The 12,095-nt window shown below is 41.5% G+C and overlaps 1 protein-coding gene across 2 annotated transcripts in view; it reads right to left on the bottom strand.

Moving 5' to 3' along the window:
- Nucleotides 1–12,095, bottom strand: part of rsf1 (remodeling and spacing factor 1) — a 28,023-nt gene that overhangs the window by 10,530 nt on the left and 5,398 nt on the right. For both annotated transcript variants that reach the window (XM_031897348.1, XM_031897349.1), the window contains exons 2-5: nucleotides 4,684–4,775; nucleotides 4,429–4,521; nucleotides 2,142–2,347; nucleotides 939–1,081 (exon numbers count right to left, since the gene is read on the bottom strand). In XM_031897348.1, coding sequence (XP_031753208.1) covers nucleotides 939–1,081; nucleotides 2,142–2,347; nucleotides 4,429–4,521; nucleotides 4,684–4,775 — 534 coding nt within the window. The remainder of the gene's footprint in view (nucleotides 1–938; nucleotides 1,082–2,141; nucleotides 2,348–4,428; nucleotides 4,522–4,683; nucleotides 4,776–12,095) is intronic.

The following is a 12,095-nucleotide window of genomic DNA, read 5'->3' on the forward strand; positions in this document are numbered from 1 at the left end:
AGAATCCAAATTTATAATAATATAAATATATAATAATCAGCCCTGTAACAGCTTATAACAGGCCAATCTCATTTTCTCATAATTTGCAATGACCCCTAAACTCAGCTTCTCCACAGCTGCAAAGCACACTGAGCATGCGAGTGTCGCAGTGTCCAAGATGGGAAGCTCATGTGACAAGTTTGAGCTCCTGGATCATTGCTGCTATTGAGATGCTGAAGTCTAGGCTGGTTAAGCCATATTCCTTGTTAGAGTTTAGTTTTCTTTAACTGTGGATGTCTAATCTCTCTATGGACCATTGCCCTAAGCAGTGCGCATTAGAGTAAGAGAGGCAGTTTGTTGCTTTAAGTTCAGCTTTTAACTCTACTGCAAACTGGCGTAAAGAAAAAAGAAAGCGACCATTCCATGATGTTCCTAGAGAAATACCTCTGGCTGGTACAGTAAGTGATGGTAATCACTGGAGTTGCACTGGCACCTAGTTATATAAAATAATCCTTATTTATAACAAGTTTCAAGATTTTTTTATTACATATTAATGAGCATTAAAGTACAGGGGTATGACCTATTCTAGTCTCTGTATGTTGGGACACTGTATATACACACATACAGGTACCACAGCAGTTGGAGCAGTGACTTTACTTGCCATGACATGGATTTCTAGAGAATATGACTGCCATTCAATATGGTCAGGGTTAATAGTCACTGCTTTCCTCTGCCTACGTCCTTAACTATATCATCTAACAATCTGTGTATCTGCCACAAACCTTTGCCTTCAGGAAAACAGGGTTTCTGAATGAGTTGTGAATGAGTTCCTCTGCAACTTCTTTATGCCTCAAACACTCTAAAGGAAACGAGACTAGGAAACTAAAGAAACCACTGCTTTAATTGGCTGTATCTACAAGGTGAAGACTGATTCAGCAAGAGAAGCAATGAATACCTACCCCCGTTTTGTTTCTTAGTTTCATCCTCTTCTGGGTTAGGACTTTCACGAGATGAACTGTCTTGTGGTTCAGATTTCTTTAGCAAGGCAGGGTCTATCTGTGCTTTCAGCAGTTCAAGAGTTTCTGCAAGCTCATTCCTAGTCCTACAATGATGAGAGGTGACACTAGTGGTTTAAATACTTTTTGGTCTCTATTCCCCATAAGAAAGGTTAAATGAAATCATCACACTGCTATAGGTCCAAGTACAAAGAAGCATTCACCCCAATATCCCAGTCTCCAGCCATTTGGCAGATCTTAAAAATCTGCCTGCCCAGTGGGACAGTCCAACAGTTTGAAAATCTCTGATTTTGCATAGAAGCTAAGATGCTATGTTTGTCGACCTGCTTTGCCTTATTTAGACAGTGTTTTGAGATACTGACCCCAATATTGGTTTTTGAAATAGAGTCATGAATCACATAGGAACAATTTTTCACAAATAATCGTCTGGCACGACTCCAGATCACCACCAAAAACAAAGTTATAGATATTTAGTTTATATTAAAAGCATTTCAAAGTCTTTTGTTCACACACAATTATACATAGCCTTACACATTTCGTGCCTCATAAGGCACTTAATCATAGGCTAAATTCAAACAAGAAACACTCAGTTTCAAAAGACTTAACCAATCAGAACTAAAGTATGTTCTACTGATTGGTGAATTTGAGATAAAAGTTCCCATTGGTTACAATAAATATAATTGTGTAAGGGCAGGGGTACATGCAGAGATTAGTCGCCCCACAACAAACCTTCGTAGCCGCAGGCGACTAATCTCCCCGCAATGCCTAGAATGTAAATCGCCGGTGGGATGGCATATGCGTCACTGTGATTACATTTACATTCTAGCCGGTGGGATGGCATTGCGGGGAGATTAGTCGCGACTAATCTCCCCGTGTACCACAGCCCTAATTACTACAAAAAAAAGTTGATATAAAGATAACAAAAAGTTACTATAAAAAGTTACATAGTAGTGTGATTTATTGTCCTTTTTCTTGGAGAGATATTAGGCACTTAGAGCGCCGTGGTCTGCCTGTATGGATACTTTATGCCTATCTACAGCCACACTATATAAATCTACGGTAAAATACCATGAAAAATATCCATCCTAAAGACAGAGGTTTCCCAGGAGTGACTGCTGATGTATAAAGAACTTATGCTGAACCAACCTGACAATACATTTCCACGTGGAACCATCTTGATCGTCTTGCTCCTCTATGTACATGCGGATGTTGTGATCCTGATCCAATTGAAACCAGTACATCAGACCGTCCTTATCCCTTCCGATAGGCTGGAGGCGCATAGCATCAGCTTCTTCTTCATTAATGGCGTTCTTGAACTTTAAATTGTCATCAAACTGGCACTCGCAGAGATGCTGCAAAAAGATAATTATTCTACATTTCAATTTCAGGCACTTTACTGGCTGCAGGTAAAACTGCTCACAGTGTGTGTGTATGTGATAGGGAGTATAAGCTGCACCGGGGCAGGGATAGATGTGAATGGAAAATCTCCGTAAAGAACCGAGGAAATTGCTGGCACTGTATTACCAATAATAATAAATAATGCTGATGTAAAAATTGATACTATTGATCTCTTAAGGGTTATGTAGTATGAAATCATGGGCGATGCTCAGCCGTTTGTAACATTTTTATAGGACCTTATTACACATGAAATGGAGAAATCTATTATTCCTTGCAGATGGTGCCCTGGCTGGGAAAAATCCTAGAACCCTAGTGCTACACATCAACGTACGTATCCCTCTGTAAGTGGCACAAATTAGGTGGAAAATTTTACACTCGTGTTTCCTTTGTAAAGGGCAATAATCATGCTGATTAATTTTATCTCCTTGACCACACTGCACACCAGGGGAACATCTTCATTTAAACTAGACATTGTCAGCTAAATTAGTGATTCATATACATGAGCAGGGAAACACACAGAGACCATAGCAGACCTATAGGGAGCTCCAATAAAGGGGCCATTTTTACAGACAGTATTCATTTTTAGACCAAAGTGAAACCAGCACAGTATACTATTCACAGTATACTATAACTGCCTACAAGATTACAGATTTTTTCTTTTAGCATTTTATTAGAAGACATAAATGCTAACATTGTTTAAACTTATTTATAATAAACAGACCTGTGTCCATTCTTTCCTGGAGCTGCTGTGCCTTAATATTTGCCCATAAAGTTATTTGTATTGCACAAGGTGAATTGAATGATCAGTTGTTAAGCAACATCTGGTTTCGTAAAGGAGCAACAACCACTTGACAGAAAAAGAGAAGCTCCTTCATTATTGAAAGCCATTAGTGTAACTCTACACTGCTAGAGACTGATCTGTAAACAATTCTGCCAACAATAGATCTATGTGACTATCCCTGGCACAGCATGGGCACCGGAGAGAACAGGACCTTTACCTCTCTAAACCATTTAGCAATACAATGTTACACTAGTCATGACCCACCCCAGGTCCTAGGATTCCAGATAACAGATCCAAGGTCTGTACATATTATTCTACGGATTGCCTGTATAGATGTTATTAGAATACTGCTCAAAAAGAAAACACATTGAGCATATCCCAGAACAATATATTTGATATCAAGGCCGATCCATGTATGGTGGTTTAACAAACTGCAATAAGCTCCACAGTTCTTGTGTGGTACTGGTGCATTATTTAAAATGAACGTCTCTACAAGCCCCCTCTGTACAAGAACTTACATATCCCTTTATTTTAGATGTGATTCAGATCTGATTGGTGCTAATGTGAGTAAATGGATCCTAACATGCCAGTGGCGGAGGGGGTGAGGTGATTGCCTCCACCGCATAATGACAAGCAGTGAGGGCAATGACAAAGGAGCCCCCCAATTGTTGTGCCCTAGGCAGCTGCCTCTTCCGCCTACCCCTAGTTCTGGCCCCGACCATCGCTGAAGGAAGGAGTTGACACAAGCACATATCTTGATCCAATGTGACAAGATGGATCAAAAATTGCACCCATTTCCAAATCCTTATAGTCAACAGGATGTTGGATAGTTATGAAAGTTCTGTGAGATGGTAGGCGTGTGGTTAATCAGACCACGATATGGGTAGAAAAGGGCCAAGGGGTTTTGGATAAAGCTTTGCAGCCCAAGGACTGTTTTCCTTTATGGTGAAGACACACAGAGCTACTTAGTGGCAGCTACTTATCATGGCTACTAAACATCAGAAAATCCCCTGCCATAGACAATATGGAGAACTGCCTCATAGACACACATAGAGACAATTATCAGTAAAAGATCAGCATTGTCTGTTTTTGTAGCCGTGACAAGTAGCTGCTACTAGTAGCTCCGTGTGTCTTCACCCTTAGGTCACATCTGTACTACAATAATGATGATTATTTTCTTTGATGTGATTGTGATATTCAAGTGCAAACAAAACAATAAACAACATGTGAAGAATAATCCAGCACAAATGTTACCTTCAGTATCCCCACTTTGCACTCCACGCTCATCTCTTGGTAACCCTTCTTCTCCATCTCCCAGGCCCAAGTGCTGTTGTATTCCTGGCACACCTGTAAGGGGGGAAATTAAAAGTTGTGCTGACCACTTAACAATCATTACTCAGTTGTGCATACGTACAAAAAAACACTCCTCTGCACTCATCAATACATACAAGACTTTAAGACATTTTATATTTTCCCTTTTCTGAAATTTAGGAAAAAAAAATACAGTACCTTGATTAAGTACTTTTCCCATCTATCCACTGTGACTGATTTGCCAATTTTCCTTAAAAGTTTCAAATGGAGTTCCACCAATGGCTTTGCGACTAAAACACAAAAGAAAGGAAAAAGAACATCATTTCAGGACCCTAGGGTCATTAACACCTTTCTGATACTTGTCCCAAAGGTTTCCCTTCAGACCAAGTTGGTAGCTTATTCGCCCATCTATGCAGTCTGCGCAACAGATATCTGCCCAAAATCAGGTTGGAAAAAATGCCATAAGGGAATACTGCATCCACCTTTTGCTCGGGTTCTTGTGACATGACTGCATTGGCCACATTATAATTTGATTGGTGGCCTGGGGAAAAATAATCAGACTACCCGCTTTGAACCATTGCCTAAGTTACTCATTTGGGTTTGTGTATGGCTAAGGGAAGCCATACATTACAAGATTTGCTCATCAGGTGAGAGCTGACCAAATGAGCAAACGAGCTGATCTTTACCCAATATGCCCATCCAAGCAATATCGGGCAAATTTTGATTGTTTAGCCCTAGGGCCAAAAGACTGAATTACAATAACAGAGATAGGAACGGTCAGAGCAAGGACTGCGTCAATGAGCTGATGCCGATACAGTTATAAATTCAAACCTGCCGATCGACACCTGGAAGATTTTTGGCCAGATATCGGTCAGGTTGGGCCATCATGGGTCCCCATACATGGGCAGATAAGCTGCTGAATCAGTCTATAGGACTCAAATCAGCAGCTTAAATCTACCCATGTATGGCCACTTTAAGAGTGGTTTTGATGGCTAGAAGATTACACTGACAGATCTAGGTGCCCCCTGTGACAAAAACATACTATAGGGCAGGGGTTCCCAATCTTACTTGTGAGCCATAGACAAATGTAAAAAGACTTGGGGAGCAACACAAGCACCATAAAAGTTCATGGAGGTTCATGTTTTTATACAACCAATCTTGCCCCAAGTCAAGAATTCAAAAATAAGCCCCTGCTTTGAGGCCACTGGGGGCAGCATCCAAGGGGTGGTGAGCAGCATGTTGCCCCTGAGCCACTGGTTGGGGATCACTGCTGTTAGAGTGAAATTAAACTGACACCGATTCATGTGTCAGGGTGAGTGACTGGGCCTCCTAGTGACGACAAAGAACCTGCTATGAAGGGCCCACTCTTACAATTAAATGGTGCCAATGCTAAATGTAATCAGTGTCATATACACCCATTGGTGATAAGAAGCAATTGTGCTTGGCTGCCACCAACCAGGAACCTCTGGTACTCTGTCAGGCCAAAACAACCCTGTCTATCCAACCTAAATCTGAACAAGGCCAGACAATCTTGCACCTTCCTTGAACAAGCTACATTAGATTTGGTAACAACTTGTGCTCCCAATATAAATCCCCACAGATCACAAATGATAAACCAGCTGGCTTCTTTACTATCTCCCTATGCAATGTTATTTTATATGGCCATAAAGTCCCTTTAACTGGCAAATGTTCTATCTGTAATCTTAGAAACCCAGTGCCCATTCTGCAGGATACAGCCCGACACAGTGCTGCCTCCCCTGCTCCAGTCACTCTGTGCATCTCAGTGACTCGACGGGTAATTAAGGGAAATAAACAGAACCAGCGCGTATCAAGCACACACACACGATCCCTGCATCTCGGCACAAAGCATTCTGTTCTGGCTGAGAAGCCTCACATTCTGAGTTCCTAGGAGATGGAGGTTAGCAAGCCTGGGAGCTTTGAAGTGGAAGGATACAGGTTATTTGTATCAGAGAGAGATGGATGGAAAAGCAGCACTTATTTTTGCAGAATTTGCTCTAAAAGGCATAAATTGGTTGCAGTGCTTAAAAATAACATTTCTTTGACCCAAGGAAGACAAACTGTAGCACGTGGTTTAGATTTTAAATTGAATGGCGAAAAAATAAATAACCCATTCCTGCCCACACCATTAACCTTATCCCATTAAAACTAAACAGTTTACACCACCCCCTACCAAAACTAGCACTGCATGCCCCTCTCACAGGGAGTTGGTAAGGAGGCCCCCCCTATACACAGGCCAATAAGCTGCTATCTCAGTCAGTAGGAGGCTGAGTTGGAAGCTTTTATCTGCTCATGTATGGCCATATTCAGCCAATGGCAGGAAGTGAGGTAAAGGCCAGATAAATGGATAAAATGGGTGCTCCAGTCTGTTCCAGTCTCTGGATTCACTGGTAAACAACAATCATCTTAGAATGGGACAGAAAACCTAAGTGTTTATGCTCCAATGAGCTGCAAGTAAAGGGTTGGGAGGGAACAACAAAACCTTGTACACCTACTACTGCCTATATGGGAATAAAGTAGGTGTTTTTCATCCTGGCCAGCAGTGCGCCTAGCTGTTCTATTCTTTTTATATAAAATATCATCCATAGATTCCAAATGCCAAATCAATCATTGACAAACGATTAACTGGATTTAAAGATGAACAACATTAACACTGCACCTCTCCGGCTCCTTGCACAATATAGGTATGGGATCTGTTATCTGGAAACTTGTTATCCAGAAAGTTCCAAATTACAGAAAGCCCATAGACTTATGGGGGGCAGAACAGCCCTATTGGGTTTATTTAATGGTTAAATGATTCCCTTTTCTCTGTAATAATAAAACAGTACCTGTACTTGATCCCAACTAAGATATAATTACCCCTTATTGGGGCAGAACAGCCCTATTGGGTTTATTTAATGGTTAAATGATTCCCTTTTCTCTGTAATAATAAAACAGTACCTGTACTTGATCTCAACTAAGATATAATTACCCCTTATTGGGGGCAGAACAGCCCTATTGGGTTTATTTAATGGTTAAATGATTCCCTTTTCTCTGCAATAATAAAACAGTACCTGTACTTGATCCCAACTAAGATATAATTACCCCTTATTGGGGCAGAGCAGCCCTATTGGGTTTATTTAATGGTTAAATGATTCCCTTTTCTCTGTAATAATAAAACAGTACCTGTACTTGATCTCAACTAAGATATAATTACCCCTTATTGGGGGCAGAACAATCCTATTGGGTTTAATTAATGCTTACATGATTTTTCAATAGACTTTAGGTATGGAGATCCAACTTACAGAAAGATCTCTTATCTGTAAAACCCCTGGTCCCAAGTATTCTGAATAACAGGTCCCTTAACTGTATTGATTTTCATGTGAATACATTCAGACGGGGCTTTTGCCCAGGAAATCGGATCCGACTGCTTGCATCTGTGCATCTACATATAATAAATTCTATTGCATTAAATCCGATCAGCCCATGCAATCTAAGCTCCATTCTCATCTGAATTGCCGCCTGTTACTAGGCAGAATAGGGATCCAAGCAATTCAAAAAGCATACAAAATAAATATTGAAAAAAAACAAACAAAAACTATCTTTTGAATGAAAATTTGAACATTCTCAAAGTTCATTTAAAGAATGTTGCCTTAGAACACCTACTTTTACCATATAAGCAATAGCAAATTCGTTTACAAGTAACTTTGAAACCACTGATAATGAGTACATATCGGAAAGGAGTTTAGAGTTCCATTTTCTTTCATTATGCAAATAATTGTGGATTTTGGGTGGATTTTCCCTTTAAAGAGGTCATTAGCCTTTGAGTTAATGTTAGTATGAAGTAGAGAGTAAAGTTCTGAGACACTTTCCAATTGGCTTTCATCTTGTATTATTTGTAATTTTTTAGTTATTTCATGTTCATTTCAGCAGCTTTCCAGTTTGGAGTTTCAGCGGCTATCTGGTTGCTAGGGTCCAAGTTAACTTAGCAACCAGGGAGTGGTTTGGATGAGACACTGAAAAAAGAAAGTTACAAAAAGTAACAATAACAGTAAAACTGTATCCTCACAGAGCAATCGCTTCTGGCTGCCGGGGTCAGTGACCCCCATTTGAAAGTTTTTAATTATTTAAAAACGATTAAAAATAAATAATGAAGACCAATTGAAAAGTTGATCATAATTGGCCATTCTATAAGAGTTCATTGGCCACTTATCTGTCGTATTCCACACACTATAACCCTGATCTGAGAACAGGAGACGGTTCTACCCAGGCAGACACTTAGCAACAGGCATGTTAGTCATTCAGAGCAGCAGATTGAGGGACTTACGGTAAGGATGCGTCATGGGCATCTCAAAATACATTGTCGGGAAAAAGGCTAATCCACGAAGATGAACAATTTTCATTCACCTAATTCATGTTACGTGGCAGGCTGGGTGGCTTAAGTGTATCGATGTAGGATACGGCCCCGGGGCCAAAGATGATCCGAACTACTAAATGTTATTGCAAATCAAGTACTGAGATGCGGTTTCGTGTCCAGATGAGCAATGCTCAACCCCATGATGGCATTCACAGAGGCATTAAACCTGAACAGAGCTGGGCTGGATCTAATCTTAGGGGGATAAGAGAGAAGAGGGAAAGAGTCCAAAAACAGCTTTGCATTTCACTCACAGAGCAGAAACTAATTTTAATGGGGCATTAAAGGGGTTGTTCACCTTTATATTGACTTTCAATATGATACAAAGAGGGCTATTTTGAGACAATTTGCAATTGGTCTTCATTTTTTAATATTTGCAGTTTTTGAATTATTTAGCTTTTTTGTTCAGCAGCTCTCCAGTTTGGAATTTCAGCTGCTATCTGGTTGCTAGGGTCCAATTTAACCTAGCAACCAGACAGTGGCTCGAAAGAGACCCGGGAATAACTGCTTCCGATCCTAATCAGCATATACTAATTGGGGTTCGGCCGAATTCTGCTGGGTGGGTTCGGGGATTCGTCCGAACCCAAAAAAGTGTGTTTGGTGCATCCCTAGTAGCTATTAGTGTCAATTATCCAGAATGCACCAGAATTTTTTGTTACAAGGCATAATTCACACAGGAACAATGTATATTATACTCCAGTACAGCTTATAATTGCAAAGTATCACAGAGGCACGCTGCTATGGCCTATATGCATATATATTGCTATAAATACTAAAGGCCATACATGTTCAGATAAAGTCCTAAAAGTAAATCGGAGGATGCTTTGAATATAAAATAATTGGCAGACAACAATCATAAGAAAGTGACTTCCTGAAAATACATTGTAGGTCCCCCAAGGATATTGTCAGATACACAATACACGCACAGATTGTATCGTAATCCGACTGAAATTTTCTAACCTCTCCGACTGACTAAAGGACCAATCGACATGGTACAAAAATTAACTGGGAGCCCACACAAGTGATTATATCAGTGCATGTATAGCCAGCTTAAGCAGCATTAGAGGAGGTAAGTGCCCATTCACTGCAATAAAGTAACAGATTCAACATCAGTGCACATAATGCAATAAAGATATGATCCAAGACCACAAACTAGAGCAAATTCTCTGAAGCTGGGGGGAAGGGGGCGGCATATCTTGCAGCATTTGGTAGGTTTTTATCTGCCAGAGGGCAACTGTAGCCCCCAGAGAAAACCCACAAATACACAAGCTCCATAGAGCTGACAGAGCCCTGGTCTGGACCCCAAGAACCCAGAACTTAGTACTACAGGCACCAACTCTAAGGGCTCTGGTACACGGGGAGATTAGTCGCCTGCGGCAAAACTCCCTGCTCGAACATGTAAGTCGCCGGCGGGATGGCAGGGGTAGGCAACTCGGGGAGATTAGTCGCCCGCGAACAGGGAGTTTTATCGCGGGCGACTAATCTCCCCCGTGTGCCAGAGCCCTAAAAAGTGTGCCATCAAGCCGCTAAGGGTGAAGACACACTGGGCTACTAGTAGCAGCTACTTTTTCATGGCTGCTAAGGGTGAAGACACATGGAGCTACTAGTAGCAGCTACTTTTTTAAGGCTACTAAACTCCAGAAGATAACTTGCCGTAGACAATACTGAGAATTGCCTCTGCTAAAACACACATAGAGACAATTATCAGTAAATGATCAGCATTGTCTATCTTAGTAGCCACAACAAGTAGCTGCTACTAGTAGCTCCGTGTGTCTTCACCCTAAACTCCAGAAAATCCCCTGCCATATACAATACTGAGAATTGCCTCTGCTAAAACACACGTAGAGACAGTTATCAGTAAATGATCAGCATTGTCTATCTTAGTAGCCACGACAAGTAGCTGCTACTACGTAGCCCCATGTGTCTTCGCACTAAGGGCTCTGGCACACGAGGGAGTTTAGTTGCCCGTGACAAATCTCCCTTGTTGCGGGCAACTAAACTCCCCGATATGACATCCCACCGGCGATTTACCTCGAGAGGTAATTTCGCCGATCTCGCCGCCGCGCCGCGTATGCCATCCCACCTGACGATTTAAATTTTCGCCGGTGGGATGTCATATCGGGGAGTTCACCCGCAACAAGGGAGGTTTGTCACGGGCGACTAAACTCCCTCGTGTGCAAGAGCCCTAAAAGTCTGCTTTTCCCAGAAGCTGCACCCTATACCATTGACATAAGAGGACATTTCGGACATAGTAAAGAGCCCTTACAAAAAACTTTGCAAATGAAACAATTATGACAAATATTTATATTTAGTGATAAATGAATGAAACAAACAGCAGCCCATAACAATGAAAACTGAACAATTTGGGCATGCAGGTAGCGCTGCAGTTAAAATCTGCCCACCCTTATTCACGCTTTACTGTCTTTTTTTAAACAATCAGATCTGCTAGGGCACCAACAAACAAAATGTGGCTTGTACTGGTGCAGCAGATGGCATTGTCAGAGTAACTGCGTTTCAAATTGTCAGAAAAAAAGTAGTGATGCCCCCTCACATCCATTCTGGCAGAGGAGTCCATACAAATCCAGACGAGGCAACCTGAGCAGGCACAGAGGAAGGCTGAACTCTCCGCCCCCAAGTTCCAAGGCAGCAGAGGCTGCACAACAAAGCCCCCCCAGTACGGCCTGAGGACCACTTCTCCCTCCTAAGGTCTGTGTAACATTATTAACAGAAGCCTATCACATTTATTGCCAAGAGCTTACAGTCCACATCAGTGCACTGCTTTACCCAGCCCTGTGCCACCCTTCTACAGAGAGCAGAAGCCCATGGCTGGCAATAGTAGGTGGTAGCATGAGAATTAAATACAATAAGGGTGAAGACACACTGAGCTACTTAGTAGCAGCTACTTGTCACGGCTACTAAACGCCAGAAAATCCCCTGCCATAGACAATACTGAGAATTGCCTCTGCTAAAACACTGAGCTACTTAGTAGCAGCTACTTGTCCCGGCTACTAAACGCCAGAAAATCCCCTGCCGTAGACAATACTGAGAATTGCCTCTGCTAAAACACACAGAGACAATGATCAGTAAATGATCAGCATTTTCTATTTTAGTAGCCACGACAAGTAACTACTACTAGTAGCCCTGTGTGTCTTCACCCTAATGGAGGGCCGACGCTAGTGATCATTATTTTGCCCATTAT

The sequence above is a fragment of the Xenopus tropicalis genome, chromosome 2, assembly GCF_000004195.4.
Source record: "Xenopus tropicalis strain Nigerian chromosome 2, UCB_Xtro_10.0, whole genome shotgun sequence".
NCBI classification, from domain to species: domain Eukaryota; kingdom Metazoa; phylum Chordata; class Amphibia; order Anura; family Pipidae; genus Xenopus; species Xenopus tropicalis.